This window comes from Cydia amplana, chromosome 8, assembly GCF_948474715.1.
Source record: "Cydia amplana chromosome 8, ilCydAmpl1.1, whole genome shotgun sequence".
Taxonomy (NCBI): Eukaryota; Metazoa; Arthropoda; class Insecta; order Lepidoptera; family Tortricidae; genus Cydia; species Cydia amplana.
In genome coordinates, this window is record NC_086076.1 from 9575980 (window position 1) to 9599035 (window position 23056).

At 36.9% G+C, this 23056-nt stretch overlaps 1 protein-coding gene across 1 annotated transcript in view; it reads left to right on the forward strand.

The window, feature by feature from the left end:
* The first annotated feature begins 2048 nt into the window (after window positions 1–2048).
* Window positions 2049–23056, forward strand: part of LOC134650046 (uncharacterized) — a 47530-nt gene continuing 26522 nt past the window's right edge. The window contains exon 1 of the mRNA XM_063504870.1: window positions 2049–3148. Within this exon, the coding sequence (XP_063360940.1) occupies window positions 2353–3148 (796 nt within the window). The 5' untranslated portion in view covers window positions 2049–2352. The remainder of the gene's footprint in view (window positions 3149–23056) is intronic.

Here is a 23056-nt window from a genome sequence, read left to right on the forward strand (position 1 = left end):
CTGTCATAGAAAAAGTAATGTATGCAACAGCTCATAATTGGTTCTTAAAATTCTCGGGTCTTTTTTTACAAAACTCGACTACGTCTCGTTTTGTAACTTCGACCCTTGAATTTTAAGAACCCTTATTATATCACTGTTGCATAAACTACTATTGTAACATTGTTTACACAATGTATATAACCTGCGCAAGTGCCTCAACAAAAAAGAATATATTATAATGCTCTAAAATATTATAATACTCTTTGGCTCTAAAGCTCAACATGGTCCGTGTGCACAGTGTGCAAGCACCAGAAAAAAATAAATGGTATAGTAATAAAATAACATAAGAAAAATACACTCGTTATATTTCATAGTGTTTTGAATTTGACACATTTGACATTACTTTAATTTTAAACTTTTCACTTTCAGTAACTCATCAGTAACTGTTAATAATTTAATACCAGAAATTCATTCCATTCATTCTATTCAGCGTTTATTTAATATTTAACTATAGTATGGCCTAATAAAAGAGATTTTAATTTCTAATTACCTATAACCATTTATTCTTACTGTGCCTTGGTGACAAATATTTATTCAAGTTCAAGTATGATTCAAGTGGATTCAAGTAATCAGATTTCGTGGTGAGTAGGTAATTTTTTTATGTAAGTATGTACTTACCTAATTACTAATTTTATTGTCGGTACGGTATGTGACTACTGACAGGATAAATATAAAATAACAAAGCCTAGCTTCAAATCTTCAATTTAACAGGAGATAAGTTTAAGGGATGAAAGTATAGGTAAGTAAAAGTAAGCTACTTAAATACTTACCTACGCATATAATTAAACTTCAATAAATAATATAAAATGGTGCGTATCAAACAATAGGGAAATAGGGTCACGCATTATCCTATTGTTAAAATCAGAGATAAGTTCTTTCTCCGTGTTCACGTTGCGCCATACCAACGACGCGAGTGTTATGAACCAGTAGGTAAACTTATGTTTCAAAAGATATACCTTAGTTGCCTAGTAGTTTAATTTAACTTACTTATAGAAATATTTTGGGATAAAGCTTGAGATTAAGGTACGTTTAGGGTTGCCAGATCGAAAGGCGCTATTATCGGGAAACAATATGATTTTTTCGGGATTTTGGGACTTAAGTCGGGAAAAAAAAAAATTAGAGATGCCACGATTGCCACGATGCCATGATTCGGCAACTATTCCGTATTCGGCCTATTCGGACACTTTGCCCAATATTCGGTATTCGGCCGAATGTTGCCTACTATTCGGCGGAATACCGAATATCTGTAGCATCTACCTAAAAAGAAAAATTACAAAAAATAACCAAAAACTAGGTATATTTAATATTTAAAATGTATTCTTGGAAAGTAGTTAAATACGAAGGCACGTTTTTGAGCATTTATTGATTACAAAATATTTTATTTTTATCATGGGTCTGATTTGATTGACTAATATACATTCATTAATTCTGTTCAACATAAAAATATATCTTAGCAAACGTAGTGCTTTGATGGCGAACAGTTTGCATAATAATTGTGACTCAAAATGTTCGCATGTCATGCCGAATATTCGGTATTCGGCCGAGGGAGGGGCCGAATATTCGGTATTCGGCCAAATTCACTATTCGGGGCATCTCTAAAAAAAATACATTCAAATTAAAGTAATTGTATTAAAAACAACGATATTTTACATTATTGGCACTACGTCATCGTCAGCTCGCTCGCTCGACGACAGTTCGGAACTTGAAATTATTGTTTTATAACGTGAGCTGTTTTTCGGGACAGTTTACACTTTGTCGGGAATCGGGAACACCTGCTAAAAATCGGGAGAATCCCGCCAAATCCCGACCATCTGGCAACCCTAGGTACGTTTATCAGCATACTACCTATACTGGAATAGTGCGATAGTCGGTCAAATTAAAGCATTGTGTTCATTGGGAGACCCATTAATTATCTCATGTAACCGGTCAACAATAAATCATTGTTGGCACCTACGTGATGCCAAACTTATAAGTAAACAAGCCACGTCTCGGCCCATTCATTGCGCGTTTCATTGAACGACTGCAGGGTAGGCTGCCATATGACGCGCTTTGTTCGTCACAGGCAGCTGCGTTCGCGAAGGGCCGTTTGTACCTGAGCAAGGTAACAGCAACAGGTCATTTCTCCGGGCGAGGGGAGCCACCGGCCTCGCCGTCTCGCGGCGCTTAGTCGCGAACCACCCGCCGCGCCGATCGCACGCCCGGCCACGATCCGAATCGCAGACTTTCACGCGAACGACTCCAGCCACACCGAGTTATGTGCGCTAACGCACGCTCCGATAACCGTCGTGTTGGCCTACACTCGTGACGGCTCAAATGTCGCCCAGTCTAGAAGGGATCATGTTCAACAGGAACGCGAACCTGTCCGCGCGCCGGCCGCTGCTGGCAGAGCCGCAGAAGCCCTTAGTGGTCCCGCCACGCGCACCGCCCCGCGACACCGGCCCTCAGCGGCCGCTACCTGCGCCTAGGAACCTGCCCAATCCCTACGAATACCGACCAGATTACTGGAAGCCCTCGAATGTCGAACTTGAACGGAGATTGCAGGAGACGAGGTCCCGGGAGAAAATCAGTTACTTCCAGGATAAGTTAACGCCACCGGAGCTGAGCTTAGATAGGAGAGAGGCGGAGCTGGTGTTCAGATTCGATCCTCATGCGTCCGCGGAGTATTTATCGAACCAGTACCGCGCTCCCACAGTTCAGTACGCGAAGCCTACGCCTGCGAACGGGTTTTCTAACCGTCTGCCGGACCGCGACGGGCCCTTCGTATTCGGCGTCCACAATCCCAGTCAATTTCCGATCCCGCGAGATCGTCGGGACGATGACGACTACGACTACTCAGAAGTCGCCGAAGAGAATGGACGTGTTAAAGATGATGTGTCTGAAACGAACTGTTGTGATAAAGTGAACGAGTGGACGGCTCGCGACAAAAAGAAGAGTAGGACACTTAATCGGATGTTTCAGATTAAGGGAAAGGTGAAATGTGCGAAGAAAGAGAAGATTAAGTGTGTGTTGGTGGGGGACGGGGCGGTGGGTAAGAGCTCGCTGATCGCGGCGTATGCACAGGACGCCTTCCGGGAGGAGTACCAGCCCACGGCCTACGACACATTCAAGGGTAAGCCAGCTTACTTTGAACCTACATTTAGGTACTTCGAGGAAGATATAACTTATCCTCACTTGGCATCAGACAGGTCCAATGCAGGCAAAGCTGTCTAAAATGTAGGTGAACGTGAACGACAAATTTAACTACCCGAAGCCACTTAATAGTTAGCAGTTATCGTATCGCTAATGACCTGATTTGCTGCAAGATAATAGATGTAATTATAATATGAATTACCATTTTCCAATCGATCATTGTTAATAGTGACAAGACTTAATGTGTTGTCTAATGGCAGTAATGGCGTATATTAATAAAAGATAACGTTAATATTTTAAATTACTTTAAGCAAAGTACTAAATTATAAACTTTGTAAAATGTAATTGCAATTAAGTTTTATACCTATCGGTATTAATAATAACAGTAAGTCAACGGCACGGACATTCTGTGGCCTTATCAACAAAAGAAACTTGTTTTAAACCATGCGTTTGTCGCTCACAAAGACTGCGGTTGGTTTCTTATTTAAAATTCTTGCTACGCTTTCTCATTTCATTTTATTATGAACGGGTGCAACAAAAAAGTTTGATTACGTAATGCAATTTAGATGTAGGCATAATATTGCGGAATTGCTACATGAAACCTAGTATTAAATTTTAAAATTGCTACTCTTTGGCAACAAAAGAACATTGCATTTACAACTGGATGGAGTTTTGAAACTAACTCTGGCATGCAAAGATTGCAGAGTTTATGCCGGCAGCGAGTACTCCTATGTTCATAATGGAGCCGGCAGAGAGTTCCTCATTGCTGGTTCGGTGTACTTATAATTTATGCACGCACTGTTTTGATCAAAATTTCCGCCCAGCGATGGAAATACTCAAAACAAAATTGAGGCGAAGCGGTTGTAGTAACATTAGCATATCGTACGCAGTTATACAATTATACAATAGGAGTCATAATTTTATATAACTAGATATATTACGGTGCATACTCGTATATAACTATGGAAAGAAAAGGAAGGATGAACCATATAATGCAAATTGGAAATACGAATGTAAAAGTCCTAAAATAAACGTCACAATGAGGAAGCAAACCCTTGAGGTTTATTTACAAAATATCTAGACATTTCTACAGCAAAATGTTATCGATGTGGGCAACAGCCGAAATTTTTCCTCCGAAACATATGTAGTTTCCTTGAATGCAGTTATTTATTGTTATCTAAGATAAGGTATATCTTTTTGCGAGTCGGTGCGAAAGCGCGTCATGATGATCGCGAAACGCGATAGCATTGATAACATTATCAAAACACAAGGTAGAATTGTTCATTTCAAAATAATGATATTATACCTATAAGAAGCTCTATTGTTGTATTTGTAATTGAACATCATGAAATAAATCTTGACTCCTGAGCAGCAACCGGCGTATATTCATACGCTTGGACATTCGTCCAGGGAGCCAGATAGCTACACTAACTACTACCAGATTTCAATGTTTACTTGCGGACATAGTTGAGTTGGCGTAGGATGGTTTAAAGACCATCTTCACACACAGGAAAAAGGGATTCAGTCGTTAAACTAAAATCATCAATGTTTTAGTGATTAAATCCATCTTTAGCAATGGTGTAGGTGTATGTATGTAGATGATGATAAGAAGACACAAATATGTATAACGGAATATTTTACCTTCATCTTACTCTCCCTTAATGTCTATCTCTGGCGCATCCTCAATTCCTCACCTACTACTTCGGGATCTTGGATTCGCTTTATGTCGTTTTGGGCTATTCGGCATTTTCTGTTAGAACTTGTATTTTCCTATTCTGACTGTACCTTTCCTACCTGTGTGTGTTACGTCTTACCCTGGAAGGACATTGTTTAAAGAGTCTTGTTCAAAGTAGGAGTTCATCCATTCTATTTCACGGGTTTCACCTAATACTTTACCCTATACTTTGTCCTATACTTTCTACAGTGATAAAACATATGAGTGTTGTGGTCGTGTTAAGGGGCGCTTCCAATTTTCTATCGAGGTTGCTTACCACAGTGACCACATTTTAATGGTTTCCACTAGAAATAATTTCTATGAATGTTAGGTTACTCGTGGACACAGTCTTGATTCCGAAGTTTCTACGATGTTATATTGAAAACGTGTAAATGGAACTTGGAATAAATAGTAACGAGACCTGATCCCCGATCGGCGTTCGTACCTACCTAATTGTTGGTTTTTCCTGTTATGTCTGTCGATTCTAAGGTTTCTGAGCATGAATCTTTAGCTTTCACTAATATTTAATTGCTTCATTATACATTTTCCGTGTGCATATTTGTCTCGCATTAATTAATATTCTATTACTCGTTGCCTATACGGAACATAATGTTCTCTATTTAAGTTTATTCGGTTCCAGAATTGGGACTTGGGACAAGCATCTTAGATTCTTATCTGTACCAATCCTTTGACAGCGTTCTAAAATACGGACAGAGGAGCCAATCAAGCTTTAACTAACTACGACGGCTGAATGTTAATGAACAAACTAAATCTAAAAACATAAAATCTAAACATTTCCTCACGTTTCGTCTACGGGTCAAAGCACCTGTTTAATATGGAGGCTGGATCCCGCAGACCAATTAATGGTACAGCCTTTGAAATTTAAATACATTCTCACAACTTGTGTGATAATAATAAAACTACATTAATCATAACATTCATATTTCATATGGAATCATACTGGCCGGTATATTAATTCAACCGCCAACTTTTGTATTTCGAACTTGATGTGGATGGAAATGGTATTTAAAAAATAACTGACGTTTTGTTGTGCCAGTCGTTTCCGCAGTTATTTGTTTGAGTTACGAACGTACTCAAAGCGCTTTGTGTTGACGCACATTTTACGGTATTCTATTTGAAAAGTCATAAACAGGTAGACGTTAAACCTCAGTACTTGTAAAAAAACGAAAGTGGCGTCTAAGCTCCGACAATACTGCGATTATTTTGATGTAAAATAGGTAGCATATGCACAATTTATGAATTAAGTTTTTAATATGTTTAAGCATGATTAGACTATCGCTTTGATGCTCAGCTATGATTTTATAATCTAAAAACTTATCTTTTTATTAAATTGATTTGAAATGAAGTTGAAGATATCTACTTATGTTCAATTCTTTTACTTGCGACGTTGCCAAAGAATATAGAGAGAAACCGTAAACAATTTAATTTTTAGCTTTATAGTCGTTGCATCAGCTGCTGAAGTTGTCCTATTTTCAGTCGATAAACGTGAGATAAATGGGAATTCGTGTTGCAATCTATTTGGGTCACAAATTAACAAATTGGTTGCTTGATAGCCTCGATACAAGAACATTCGTTCCATTTATATAGTAGCTCCTTGTATTAAAAGGAAGGTGTGTACCTAAACGATTTTAGGAAGTCGTTTATTAATTAAATACCTAATAAGTTATACATTGTAAATGACTGAATCATTCAAAGAATTTACTAATAAGCATTTTGGCTTTGCATTGTATGCAGGCGCGGCTGGCCTTAAGGAGCGCTTGTGCGGTGCACTCCCATAAATAATCAAAATGTAATTATACCACATATTTAATATATTACTATTTAAGATCTATCGTAAAAAACTCAATACCAATTAAATAATAACCTTTATTCATGATAAGTTTATAGACAGCTCACCACTACCTACTAGGCGTAATTTCATAGAAATCAAAGGTAACGCGCGAAGCGGAGCGCTTTGCATTGCGCTCCTATGGAAAAAGATTTAGTACATTCGATCAATAGGAAATTCAATAAGAGCGAAAGAGAAGTTTCGACACAGCTCCGCACGTGAAACGGAACATTTTCTATGAGGGAACAGGCAAAATCGGTGCGGCGCTCCGAGCCCGGTTGACCTTGCGCGCGCATCCCGCGCCATGTTGATGTTGTTGTTGTCACTTGTTTCTAAGCAGACCTTAGTCAATTTTAAAGGCGGGAATGCAATTTTGGCTTTTTTTTTTCATTATAAATAATGAAACAAGAGTTTAAACAGTGAAAGCACATAATTAGTTTGTTGTGAGGTGTTTAAAAATTAATGAATTTAACGGGAGAATGTGAAAATGTTTACAAAATGGACTCGAGTTAAATTATGGACGACCTTGAACTTTCGTAACAATGTTAGTCAAAAACAAAAACTTATATATTTACTATTCAGATCAATATGCAAAAACACCGTGGTTGTGTTGTGTGAATGTGATAAAAGTAACTAGCTTATTTTGTTTTTCGTGTTACTTAGAGGTCTTAAAGTATATGTTTTGTGTTTGGCTCGGGCGCGGGCGACGTGCGGTGAGTTTTTTTGGAGCGAAATAAGTAGGTGTGTTAACAATGTAGTACATCTTTCCATAAAATTTAAATAAAAACATTATATCCATTTGTAAAATGAACTGCAGTTGGCGTCTATCGGTCGTCAAGATATTCGTAATTTCGAAAATCTATGAGAGAGTTCAATGACCGGGTGGACGGAAACCGACATCTAGGTACTTTGCCACGGTTAATTGAATGTGTAGGTTTAGTTTTTGTTTTTTATTGTGAGTGAACACCCATAATACATAGCTATCAGCCGCTGCTGATTGTATGCCTAACATAACATACATTATCCCCATGTTAGTGTTCTAGTCGTTCTAGATATTGCTAGTCTTGAGTAATTGATAAAATAGGGTTTGTCCAATTTGTGTTGGACGTGCTCTGATTCCCAGGATCATTGATTCAAATCAAGTGATAATGGTTACTACGCGAGTCAATCAGAGCCTAGTTGCTAGGAACTTGTATCATGTTCAGTGTATTGTCATTATATCAGCATTGAAGTGCAGAAGTTTTCGTACTAAGTACAAGTCTTGTACGATGAGTGATAACGTCAAATTAAACGACTGATTTAAAATTTGACCTTTAATTAAGCTGCCTTCAATTACATACGGAAAAGGGAAGAAACATACTAAATTAATTATGCTGCGAAATTATTGCTGTTCATTATTTTCTATAATGTTATAACAGCATAGAAAATAATTAACATTAATATTTCATCCCTTATATCAGTTATATCCTTATAATACATATTAAGGATAAGGAATAAGGATGCAAAAACTAAAAGACAAGTGCATATCCATATTTTTTAAATGGTTTTTCTACTTAATTAATAAATAAAATAAATAAATATTATGGGACAATCTTATACAAATCGACCTAGTCTCACGGTAAGCTCAAAAGGCTTGTGTTGTGGGTACTAGACGACGATATATATAATATATAGATACATATAATTACTTAAATACATAGAAAACATCCGTAACTAAGTAACATGATGAACACACAAATAAATGCCCTTACCGGGATTCGAACCCGGGACCTCCAGCTTCGTAGGCAGGGTCACTACAGACTAGGCTACGGAGGCCGTTAATTATATAATGATATGAAATTATATTAACATAAGTGCATGTGCATATGTATCATGTTTTTTTTAGATATTATTTACAGTAAGCCCATCAGTAAGCTCTCTAGGTTGACACCGATACTAAAATGTAATGCATGAAACAACATTGTTTACAAAACACATTTCATCTAACGATGTTCTTTATTGCCAGGTGATATTAAAAAGTTTTGAAACGACTAAACTTTTCTTGCCTGCCAGCTGTATGTTCGTCCAGGCAGCTGACTCAACTCTTTGTGCCTTCTTCTACGAAATTAAAAAAAAAGCCTGCGAGCGATTACCTTTTAAGGCGCCCGGTGCCTTTGGGATCTACCTTTACCTTCCATTTTTTATGAGCCTCCCCGAAAGCCCATTATGAACAACACATTAGATTTGGATTGGAACAAGTAACTAAAAAAAGTAAAAGAACGTGGCATTACACTGAGATGGGCGTCACGATTCTGTTGGGAGGGAATTTAGAAACGTGCGTTGAACGCTGTTTACGTTAACATACAGCTACATAATTTCTTATCTATACGTTCCATGATTGTAGGTAATTAACGAAATAATGAGATAGGTGATAGGTTACATATATGTAGATCATCCCAGGAAGGCTTAGGTAGGTGTATTATCAAGGTCCTTTTAGATAGGTATTGGAAAATATTATCATTATCAATTAAAACTCGCATTTGTACCTTTCTAATGATATAACTCCAAAAATACCTATTCATTGCCTACTCTCACCCAAACTTCGATTTAATCGTCATTGAATTAGCTTTCTACAAATATCTTTTGACTAGAATCTTTTCAACAGAAGTGTACCAACCAAGTCATCAATTTTAGTTATGAACAGATGAGATTTAAGATTTTACAAGATGTAAATTACTTTTACATCACACCGGTATTTATTCCGGAAAAAATATCACTAACATAAACTGGCACACTTTGCACTATCATCAAAATGTAAAAATTGGCAATATAAATTATTGGAAATAGCATTACAAACAGACGTCTTCAAAGTTTTTTTTTTGATGACAAATATCATTTGCAACCGTTACAAGATAAGAGCCCATCAACGTGCACACTAGCGCCACTGCTAAATAATCGTGATTATTTAAATTTAACGAAGAATATTTAAAAAAACCCCCTTTTTAAAATATATTTCGTTAAATTTAAATAATCATGATTATTTAGCAGTGGCGCTAGTGTGCACGTTGATGGGCTCTTAAAATTACTTTGCCAGTTTTGCTTTTTGCAGTTTCTTTGATCTATTTAACTGATGCAATGCAAAGATAAACCCAAGTCGTATTATGCCTGTCAGGTATCACTTACAGTCCGAAATTAACTTAAACCGAAACGCTAAATGCTGCTTTGATTTCGCAATTCGCCACGTCTGAGCCGGAGTGGTATGGTACACAAAAAGTGGTAGTCAAATTACTTTCACATGTAATTAGTTCTTTCAATCGGTGAAAGTTTGACAGTATTCGCGATTTTAATAAATTTAAGCTTCTGTAACGTTTTTCGGTCAGAATTATTCCATAATTCAGCGTGGCAATTTACTTTAATTGATGTGAAATGAGTTTATAAAGTTTAAAAAAAAACTGTTAAACTTTTACCGTTACGACCTCCACGGTCAACATCTATTTTCCTTGCTATGAAAATACCTCCAATATGTTTTGTATAGCTAAAATTCCCGTAGTTGTAAATATTCTTGTTTTCCCACAATTATATATATTTTTGATCAAAGTTAACAGACGTTTATGTACAATAAACCACATACCTAAATCGTTCCTTTGCCAAAGACCTTGTGTGGTTGTTAAAAAGGCTATTATTCTTTGACCTACACACTTTTTTCTAGCAACTCTGCGATTGCATAATACAAGTTATGCGGGCTCACGCATCTGTCTATCGACCGTTAGTTTTAATATTTATATCAGCGATCAATGGTGTTTGCCGTTCGCTAGGGATTTATCTCATGCCAATACATTATTTATCAATTGTAACTAGGTAGGTCGGTTAGGGTATATAAGTTACAATGATTTAATTATTGGGTAGGTACATTAGTACCTTTTGTACCTACTACGTTTTCTAACAAGCACCTATGACAATATACTACAACTACACGATACATAATAAAGTATCAGCAACAATCGCATATTTATTTTAAAATAATCAAAAATATTTAACCCGATTAATAATTTGACCCCGATACCCATTGAGATTGGAAATGAGGTTAGAATTCATCTTGGATTTGGGTCTGTGGCTAAGTGTGATTTATTTCCGATGATTTTTATTTTTAGTCTCATTATAGGATCTGATACACTTTATGCATGCAATTTTTTACTAGTCTGCTGTGTGATATTGATATATCTGTTCTTTATTTATCGACTGTATCAAGCAGAAATGTTAGCGTGCTAACACTCATCTTAGTCATCTTCGCTATTAAACAGTATCCGCCTCTTATGTTAGTGTTAGACTAGGTAAAGTCTTCCTCGCGTGCGCAGGAAGTTCAGAGTGTATTTTAATCTCGCACAATTCCTGATGGTGGACCATCAGGTAGATGGTACTAGCAGCATAAATGTTGACCTGATGACATGGGTCTTGTTGCTTTACTGTCTCTTTCGCTTTCGCTGCTGCAGCTGTGAAAGATAAGTTTAATATTTAATGACGCTAATTTGGTTGACGGTTTCTATCATTTATATCTTTACCTACTGATAGTATCACTCAATGGTCAATGGGATCTTATTAGCTATTCAATATTGAAATCCATTGTTAACATATGATTCACATTAGTTATGACAGATTGATCTTGCTGAATGTGACCTAGAGTTATTTCTGTTCTTCCTTCTTCCTGATCACATATTATTAATAAGTAGTAGGTACAATTGATTGTTTATTGCAAATCGTCCATCTTCCGATGTTTTAATAGGTATGACAAATCCGAGTCCGCTCTTTCTGTCTATAGAAAACTTCGCAACAGAATTTAAAGGTAGCTACATTCTACATTACAGAGAGTGATAATAATTATTAGCAGGACTATGATCTGTAGCCTCATAGCGTTGTCTCTTTTCTTTTTCGTCATAACCTGTCTAAATTATCTGAGGGTTGGTAGTGTTAAGGCCACCTTCACTCGTTTTCCGCTCTAATAAGTGATCCTCCTCTGATACTATCCTCGGTCTTTCAGCTTAGCGAGTTTTATTTGACATTGCGTTAGGTGAACGCGTCGTCAAGTAGGTACCGTAAAAGTACTATTAGTTATTCTGTGGTAAAAGTATAAAATAGTTCGCGATTTTTATAATAGGTATTTACCAAGGAAACAAACCCGTAATAAGTATATAGAATCATGACCAATTTTTATTAATCCCTATCGCCCACATGGTATCTCAATTTTTTACCATCAGATCCGTTCGGTCTTTTTGTTTCCGAACCACTTTACTCCATTATCCTTTTATGGAATGTTGCGGTGCTCCGAGTCCGATCGCTTCACCCTGTCGGTCTACTTAGCTTTTTTATTGCTCTTGCCATTAGGGCTTGCAAATATTCGAAACTTTCAGATATTCGAATATTCGACTTTTTCTGACGACGTATTCGAATATTCGAATAATTATTCGAATATTATAAAAAATAAGAAAAGGAACGAGAAATCGGTTTATTATCGTTTTATTCAAAAGCTTTTTTCACATATTGCTAAAACTAAGGATATTTGGCAGAAATCCACTTAATTGACTAGATTTTACCATCCTACTATTTATAAGATGCCCACATTTCTAAAAACAAGTAAAACGCCAAAATTAGACGTATTTAATATTTCTAGATAAAACTTATTATAAATGCGTCTTTGTGTGAAATAATATAACTTTAACCATCCAAACACCTAGGAATGTAAGATATTTTTTTTAGTAGGTACCTAATTATTTTCCGATTTAAATTAACTTGTAATCACTCAGAGGCCTGTAAAAAGGCCTTTAATTTCATTGTATTTTGAATCTTTATTGACTTTATTTGTTTTGGCAAGTTATTATTCCGAATGGTCGGCTAATTATATAATATTGGAATATTTAAGGGAAAAAGTTAGTTGAGTACTGGGTGGATTATTCGTCAGCTAAAGGTGCATGGTTAGATTACCAAGTTGGGCAGGTTTGGTATGATTAAATTTGAGAATTGCGATAAGTGGCAAGGTTTAGACTTCAAAAATTCGCTTAACGTACGCTTATACTGAATAAACAGAATGACCCTTTAACTTAAAACTTACGCACCGTAAAAATAACATACTTTTTGATTTCGTTTTCTTTTAAATTGAGTTAGGTTTCACTGTTTCATTATTTCCTTCGTATTTGGGTACCTACCCTTCCTCATTCACTGTAAATACCCGTAAAACACACAGAAACTGTAACTACAGCGGATGACATAGATTTTTTTATAGTAATAAAAAATATTCGAATATTCGAAACCTGAGCGGCCGAATATTCGAATATCAAAACAGGTCGAATATTCGACAAATTCGAATATTCGAATATTCGAATTGCAAGCCCTACTTGCCATGCCAGTGAGATCAATTGCTCACCAACTTGCTCGAGCTCCGAGCTGCTTGTGTTTGCTGCGACGAAAGTACCAGCTCAACAATGTATCTATGTATAATAAAATACAGCCCAGTCTTGGAGCGACATCTTAAAATTGTGGTAGTGTAATTAACTAATTATTTTACTTATACACAGGACGCAGTCTGGATTCAAAACTAACCATCATGACAATGACATCTTATATGTGTTACCTTACCTACACGCCTCCATGTCGTTCACGGTCAAGGAGAAAAGCACTCTTGACTTGAACCGCCCACCCGTCTGGCTAATCATATATGCAAACAAAACTTATAGATTTTAATCTAAGGAATCTATGGTATCCCATATCAATCACTTGAATTAAAATTTTATCGTGAAGTAAACATTAAAAAATGTCGACTTGGAAACTTTTCCGAGAAAATGTATGACTTGAGTTTTTCACGCATGATGACAAACTTGCGGTACTAGTGTTACCTATCACGTGTTTTTATAGAAAACAGTAAATGGGAATGTATTACATCTACCTATTCAATATAAGTTTTATAACATGTGTCAATTATGACTCCTTGGTGGATAACGTGGGTTTCTAACCTAAATCGGGTGCTAATGTGTCAATGTCAAGAGTGTCGCAGTCGACAAGTGTTTACTCAGAAGTAGGATTAATTAACACAAAGTTAAACTTGATAATGTAGACGAACGCAAAAAGTTTGCTAATTTCTTGAGTCATATTACCTATATTATTAAGCTTGTCTATGGCGATATACATCAACTTGCATAATAAGGCTTTGCTGACCTTACGTCTAGTATGATTACGAATACTTAGATGATTCATCAACAATTTAAATTGACTAAACTTACGGCACATGAAGCCGAATTCAACAGTTTCCAAACTATGTAATAAGACGTTACGTTACGTTGCCAGGTTACTTTAGAACCAGTTCTGCACGTGTTGTCTCGAGATGCAATCGTGACTTCCACGTTATTGATTTTGTGTTAGGTGATAGTTTCTTCGATGTTTGGACAGATCTTAATTCTTACGTAACTTCATACCCCGCTGTGCTATTGAATACTATTGATGATCCGTGACGATGTTATTTTTTTTTTCAAATTGTATTCTAGACGCCATAGGAGTTCGAGACTTTCTGACGTACATTAAAAGTACTGGGCATAAACACTGCGGGATGATAGAAACATTTACATAATTCAGTATTATCTAACCCATTGTGAGTTAATCTAGGAAGCAATTTATTAATAGACAAATGTTCTTCGAAACAATATTGGAGTCTATTTGTGTTGCTATCGCGAAAACTGTCTTCAACTGTTAAGCGAAGAGTCGTTAAATAGGTACGAGTTAAACAGCTATCTCGTATTAATAACAATTCGGCTCGTTGATTCTTGTGGATTATTTGTTAAACTTGTAAAAGATTTTCTGTCTTTTTAGTACCAAAATACGGTATTAGCAAAAGTTATGAAACGAGTCGGCCAACTAAACCAAGTAGTACCTAAATAACAAAATACCAACGATTGGTGTTTACATAAACCTGTATCCGCCTCAAACCAATCAAGGATAATAATTCCATGTTTTAAACCACACCAACGCATGCAACGCAGTATGCCTCATCGCTATTATCTATCATCGATATCTTCCAGATAAGAGAGTCTAGAATAAACGGTCTTGAACTGAATTCGTAGACTATTTGTGTCTAATTTCAAAATTATAATAATTCAAAATTATAAAAATAACGTTATTGATTTTACAATAACATAAGTTTTTCGGAAATCTTCTTTTGTTCTTGTGAATAATTGAAACCACGGAAAGGACAAGGGACGCTTATTCTTACTAGAGAAAAGAGGAGAGATAATAATTGTCCAGACCTCGTAAACTGTGGAAGTGAGTATATTCTTTGATTGTCTTGAAAACTTGGGTAAGATCTGGATACGACTCCCTATTCATCTTCTATTACTTTTACTTATCAAATATGTCTGACATGACAGCGAGTTTTACCTTTAGAAATTGTGGCCAGAATTGAATGTTAATCATTTCAGAGTACAAAATTCTCCTGCCCGCGGTGTTCCAGCTCCGCATACATAATTTATGACTTGATGCATGTCATAGGCGCGTCGGGCAAATTGCTGCGTCCAGTCATTAAAGTTGAATTGCTTTACCGGGGTCAGTGTTATCGAATGGACTAATATAGCAGCAACCAAACTGTGTCTTATAAGTGCACGCAAAAAGTGATCTAGACCATTATCCAACAGGGAACAAAATCAAGTGATGGAATGTTGCAATTGCAATAAAAGACAAAACTTATTGCGGCTGCTAGATTGTCGCTGGGAACATTGTTGATTAAATTAGGTGCATGTTTGGGTTCAATTATTATTGTTGAGCTTCGTGGGTGATTCTGATGCTTAAGTAATTTATGATTTAATTTAAGGAGTAATATGGAATTATTCGGTTTTGAGGGAATTTTAACTAGACCATAAGTGGAACAACTGAAGCACCATGGGTAGGTATTAGAGTCGCGAGCCGAGGAAAAGACGTGCTTTCAAACCAGTGGTCGCGAGTTCACACCCCTCGTAACTTAATAACATTTAAGACGGCTCAGACTCAGACTGAAGCAAATGCTCTGCACAATTCGAATCGTTTTGTGATTGATGACCGTCAGAATCAGACTTTCGATCCTCATTTCTCATATTGTGCCACAACACAATCCCTAATACTTTACTGTTTGCGAAAACCGGTTGGTTTCAACAGCTAATAAGTACTTAATCATGCGACACTGACACCGAGTCGACGACTACCTATTAGTAAACATGATGTTCATTGTTCAATGGCTCCTGACTTCTGCGAACCATTGTCACAACCATCCACTTATGCCAATGTTATTTTTGCATGTCCGTTACATATTACCTGGAGCAACATTCTAACATTAAGTACCCGTATTATTCTAACATAGGTAGATGTTGCCCGTACGCCTGATTGGTTGTCGGCGTCCTCATGACTTTCCTTATTTATTATCATTTTATATGTCTATATTTATAATTTATTCGTTAAGATATATTGCTAGGAAGTGTAATTGGCAATGTGTTTAACTACTGCATCTCCCTTATAAAGCATACCTAATCATTCAGCGATTTAATCGCCTAATAGTTGCACTTCTGAATTAGAAGAGATAAACTGCCCGTGTAAATTCTTGCCATAGGTTACCAAGCTGTCACTGAGCTCTTTTCGGATGCAACTATGAAATTGAAACAGCTATGATAAGGAAGTCACATTTCATGTTACTGAACTATTTTAAGCACTCTGACTCTGACTGAATGAAAACATTCTCCTGGTCTATGCATTCATTTATTATACCTTAAGAATCTTAAGATTCTTAAGCTCTGTTTTAACGTGGCAACAACATCAGTTTCGTTGTTCGGGTTGTTCCGTATTTTGAAATCTATCAACACCGTGTCGTTTCAGAGTGAAAATCCACGCTCGTTCACCCGCAATACAAAATATTTCTAGCCGCCCGGAATTCCGAAAATAGATTTCTTGTTAAAGCATAACCATTTAGTTAACTGTCTTTAAACTTAATTACTCCAAAAGATAAGCGAGAAAGAATTCTCGTTATGTAATGTAATTGTTATCGGCATTGTTCTACGTGATAAAAGATGTACGTGCATGAGAAAACAAAGGACGCGCGTTTATGAATCATGCTTTGTGCTCATACAGAACGTGCATATGTTTCTCGACCAAATTAATTTTGCTGGTTACTGGAGCCATAGTTTTCTTGTAACCTTGAATTCATTTTAAACCACAAACAGTTTTGAACTTAACTTAAACATGAAGGTTCAGCTAACATTACTTTCCGTAAAGGTCTTAAATATTACCTTGGGGGCTAATGGTCAAAAATACTTCTTGAGTTTTAAGCGAGACATAATGGCGCAAAATAACCAGTAAACATTTCTGTAATTACAATTAATGAAGTCGTTAGTGTGGAAAGTGCAGGACTTTAGCAAGAATCATTCACTCGAGAAATTACTGTGAACAGTTACTTAGACACCTGCGCTTTATTAACTTAACAAATACGAAGTTGAAATGTGTAATTGGTCGTAAAGTAACTTGAGTGTCTTAAGTTGATTTTGATGACAATATATTATACTTCTTTCTACGCTTACGATTGCCAACGCCAAAGGATACGACCAGACGCAAGCTGCGTGCGACCGGTCGCATTACATGCAGTTTACAGAAAAACGCAAATTATAGCGAGTAAAAACCATTCATTACATCAACTTACAGCCTTAATGCGCATTAAGGCGATATCCTGCCCGAGTGCCAGCGTCCTGTCCTGTATTAAAATTACTTGCGGAGCCTCGGTCAGTCCATGACTGAAGGAAACCATTCTAATCGTGAACTTCGAAATCTAATATGATGTGACCATACGCCATTATCAAGCTTGTGACTTCACTAATCTTCGGTATACGGTTGAAATAACACCCCTGCACTATCGCAGATCACTTTACGTAAAATTCCTTCGTGTGACATGACAATCAAACTACTTATAGAGTTTCCGGTGTACTCTTCTAACATAAAAAGACATGTGTTAGTGTACTTAGTGTAGCAAGAAACATGGCATTGATTCTGTTATTGGCAAACTTACTTTAGAATCTCATGCGTTGTTGGATTTATTAGCTACATTAAGTACCAAAATGTAAAATTTCAAGATATCTGATATTCTGGTGCAAAAAATTAGAAAAATGTTTAATAATGCTTAAGAAATTCAACCCCGCACTCCAACCCTATTTTTATGTAGTTTAGTTATAAATTGGTATGTTTACATAGTTATATTTACACATGTAAAAGCTGCACCTTAAATCAAACCAATAGAGAATGGATGTTGCCACCACCTGTTTTTCAACAATAAAATGATTACTAGCATCTGAGACCGACCAGTCCCGTGCATGGAGCGTTGCGTTGGCAGTTGGCACTTGGCACTGTTGGCAGTGAATGCCTTTGAATAAAACATGTCAGGTGCAGACCTCATTTGGCTAGTTGATCGATCAATATGGGCTTATTTACTGCTATTTTAAATGACTTGTGGCCAGCTAATAATAGAATACAGTACTCGTAAGTGTTGTCAGCTCGTACCTAATTTCAGAAGGGTGTACTGAAATAAGTTATGACACAGAGGCAGTTTGGTTTGGAATACATTTATGTATGTACCAAGATGAGATCCAAGAATTAATTTTATTTTGTACTTTATGAATTATTGTGGTCTTTTATTATGACCGCCGTGACCGGAATATGAAATTAAGCTTTATTACGATTCATATTTTAGGTAGGTACCTAATAGTCCTACACAATACAATCCTTTGCGAGGTGTAGACGTAGTTTCTTCTTTGAATATCATGACATTGAAGAATCTTTTACGTAAGTTAAGGTTAAATAAATGATCAATATACATATATTTGTTAATCTAAATTTCAACCTGCTTTAGGTATTGTAAGGGTAAAAACACCAGAGCACCATTTTAAACAATATTTATTAGGGAATCACAATAATAATCAGAGTTTTGGACTTAGGTAATACGCGACGCCGATCACGCGCAAACACCGATCTCTAGATGACAGACGTCATAATGCTGCTCAATTCCCGGTTCTCGTAGTGATGTCAAGACCGCTGTTTGACGATGCCGCCTTTTAGCTCGGCCATCGCCTGACCCGACCAGCGCCCCGCAGGTCACTGTCATCAGTGCAGCCACTGAAGTCTGCCACAGCCAACGCAGTCGCAGCAAGCTGGGTCTTCACCAGGTGGATGTAGCCTCCACCAGTTCAATATTCTGCGAATTGAACAAGCACCTTTTACGCTCAGCCGATATACAAGCCTTGGTCCTTTTGAGTAATTCGACTCGAGTTCCGTTGAAACGGCCATTTCGTTATTGTCAACTTACACCAAGATATTTAGTTCTATTTCAGTCGAATTGGAGTAAGGGCTTAAGCCGACTGAACCAAATGTAAGAAAGCATGACCAGGCTAGGTACCAAATAATCCGTGGTATGAGAGGTGTTAGGATATGCAAGTCTGCTCAGCACTTGCTTGAAATACACAAAAGGCTTAATTCACGTGCATATGACACCAAGAGGATATAAATACCAATTAATTAATTATGCAAAATAATAAAATATTGCGATGAGCGTGACATCTAGCGGCAGGTAGATAAACCACCCCCTTTTTTTGTAACACCATCTAACATAAATTATTTTCTTGTGAATAACGTCATATAACTTTGAAGGATTTATTAGATTTTGATAAATTTCTAGCATGTATACCCATGCAGCTAACCCAAACCTTCCATTGAGCGGTGCGTTCATACTTACCGCTTAACTTAACAATGACTATTTGTGTCGTTTTAAAAGCAAAGACTTGGAACAAACTCACAATTGGCTTCTCCGTTGTAGGATGTAAGACTCCCTCGCATGCACGCACAAAAATGCGTACAACTCGTGAGAGGCTAACATGGGACACGTCTCATGCATGTGCGGAGCTGCCTAGGCTAGGACACCACTGCCCTTGTAGGCGCAACGACCGCAGAAGTCGGCCCTTCGCGATAAGGTTGTCACGGAGCCCGGTGCACACACTCGCTCCAACTGGGTATTTCGAACAGGCACTCCCTCCAACTCTACTGGATCCGGTACTTCGCCAGCGATCCCTAGAAGGTATAAGTGCAAGCAACCCTTTCAAGGTAACCTTGAAATCATCAGTCTTAAGGTCATTAAAATATCCTTTTGTAAACAAGGTCTCAAGCCAACCTCTCAAGGTCAACAACAAATAGTACGATACGATATAGATAAAACATTCATCGGTAGTAGAAATAATGGTCCTCTTAAGGATAATATCATATCACATGCAATGGTCCGCCTCTTAAAGCCTGCACTGCAGATACCAGGAACAAACTAGCCTGTTAAAGATAGTCTTGTATCACATGCAATGGTCCGCCTCTTAAGGCCTGCACTGCAGATATACCAGTAACAAAATTAGCCTATTAAGGATAATCTAAGCTCACATGCAACGGTCCGCCTTTTAAGGCCTGCATTGCAGCAAATACCAGTAACAACCATCCTCTTAAGGATAGTCTTATATCACATGCAATGGTCCACCTCTTAAGGCCTACACTGCAAATACCAGTAACAACCATCCTCTTAAGGAAAGTCTTATATCACATGCAATGGTCCGCCTCTTAAGGCCTACACTGCAAACACCAGTAACAACCATCCTCTTAAAGATAGTCTTATATGACATGCAATGGTCCGCCTCTTAAAGCCTACACTGCAAATACCAGTAAACAACCATCCTCTTAAGGATAGTCTTATATCACATGCAATGGTCCGCCGCTTAAGGCCTACACTGCAAATACCTGTAACAACCATCCTCTGAAGGATAGTCTTATATCACATGCAATGGTCCGCTTCTTAAAGCCTACACTGCAAATATCAGCAACAACCACCCTCTCAAGGATAGTGACAAGCAACAGGCCGCTCCTTAAAGCCTCTGTTGCGATTACCGGCGCCAGGAAGTAGCCTATTAAGGATAGCATCCCTTGCCAAGACTAAAGTAACAGCCCTTCTTAAAGAGCACATAATAATTAAAGCTCTATAGCAGACATTGAAGAGAGTAAGTAATATAAATAAAATAATCACTCAGTTCTCAATCCGAGTGTCTAATAAAATTAATCAAGCACAATGTGTTTATTTTAGTCGGCAAACCCGTTAACAAAACACATAAGTATGACAACAGTAACCCTGTTCTACATCTGGGATAAAACAAAATCACAACTCGATTCCAAACTCGAGAGTAAGTAATATAAATAAAATAATCACTCAGTTCTCAATCCGAGTGTCTAATAAAATTAATCAAGCACAATGTGTTTATTTTAGTCGGCAAACCTGTTAACAAAACACATAAGTATGACAACAGTAACCCAGTTCTAAATCTGGGATAAAACAAAATCACAACTCGATTCCAAACTCGAGAGTAAGTAATATAAATAAAATAATCACTCAGTTCTCAATCCGAGTGTCTCATAAAATTATATCTCAGTTCCTAATCTGAGAATATACTCGTAGTCAGTTCTTAATCTGAAAACGGTACCTGAAATAACAGCATTTGCCCTTAACATGGGAAATATAAAATAATAAGCAGTTGCTACTATGCAACCAATTGTAAATGATCATGTGCAACTTGGCTTGCCTCTTCCGTGCCCCTAAATAAAGGCAACACTCTTACTATACCAACATTGAACTACAGTAGAGCCTGAACAGAAGTTCATGTTATCGAGGTTCCTCTCTTACCCAGGTTCGCCTTATCGAGGGTTCACAAATTGTATTTTTCAACCATCATGAAGTGTATATTGATAATGACCAATCAGTCAAATCATGGCACATATGCTTAAACCATAAAGCTTCCAATCCCAAGACACACATGGTTGATTTTCTCCAGCTGTGCATGTGCATTTTATGTGTAGATAACTCAACACATCATCATCCAGGTTAACTTATACCTGCACAAAACTAAATAATTTTGTTAAATGCCATGCAAGCACACATTGTAAGATAAATGAGTTCATAACATAATAAACCACAATTTATGCATTTTTCAAAACAATGAAATACATACTTAGTGAACCCACAAAATTTGTGAAACATATTATTATTTATAACTTCTGATTTATGAAACCCAGAAGTAATAAAAGTGTACTGTTTATTAATGCAAACGGTACCATAACACACTACAAGTTCAGACGAAAACCGTCAATAACTTCAAACAGTAGCTCATGACATGATATTCTTCGGTCAATGTTCATTAGCAGTGAATGGGTTAAAATAGTTATTTGGAAAGCTTTAACCAAGCTATTTACCTTCGTTTAATATTCACCCATAAAACACTTATCGGACTGGAACGTTTAGAGTCCAGTCGCACTTGTATGTAAAAGACATGTATCATGTAGACCGTCAATATCCATATTGACTCCTGAAAGTATTTACCTCGCTTACCATTAGCAACAACCTGCTTTACCAGTGTCATACTCAGCTCAGTAAATATCTTGTTCAATATGTCCATCTCTTTGACAAGATTTTAACCTTGGAAATTCATCAAACTTCATCAGTAATAAAGTTTTGTTATAATGAAATGCATCTGAAACATACTGTTAGAACACAAATGATTATCATTGTCAATAACTCAAACACTTGACAATGTCATGCCAATAAAACTTTCATTAGTTTGGTAAGTCTGTTTAAATATATGTCTTTGGTTCATTTTATAATATGACATTTTGTGAAAAATATTTGCAATGCAAACTTTAACCAACATCCCAATGAACAAAACAACAACCACAACATACTATAAGCTGTATGCAATTAATTTGTATAAACACTCATAAGATTTTTCATACATAGAACCAATCAATAATATGTACAGACAGAAATTTTCTCAACATCTCAAATGATTTACTGCCTTATTTATCAGTATGTCTGCAGCTTAATGTTAATTGCAAAGATGCAGGAGGTTATATGTGATATGAACTGTCTTTTAAAATATTCAGTCCGAGGAGGCTCCGGAAACATGGAGTGACTACATTTGTCACAGACGATACTAACCAGCTACAAATAAATGTCACCTTTCGCTTATTCACAAAGCGCACTTTACTAACCACACACAGTCAATGTAACACATACTGACCGTTAGTATACATGTACAACATGAACAAACATTTTATTTCTAAATAAATACCTCATTTTCCATGACATCGGAGAATAGCCACTTATCAACATATTTTCTCCATATATGAATTATGAGCACTAGGACATAATATACCTGGCATCCATAACCAATTAACAAATATTACCCATGTCCATTTGGGTTCATTATAGAGGCCTGACCCGATAGTCACTC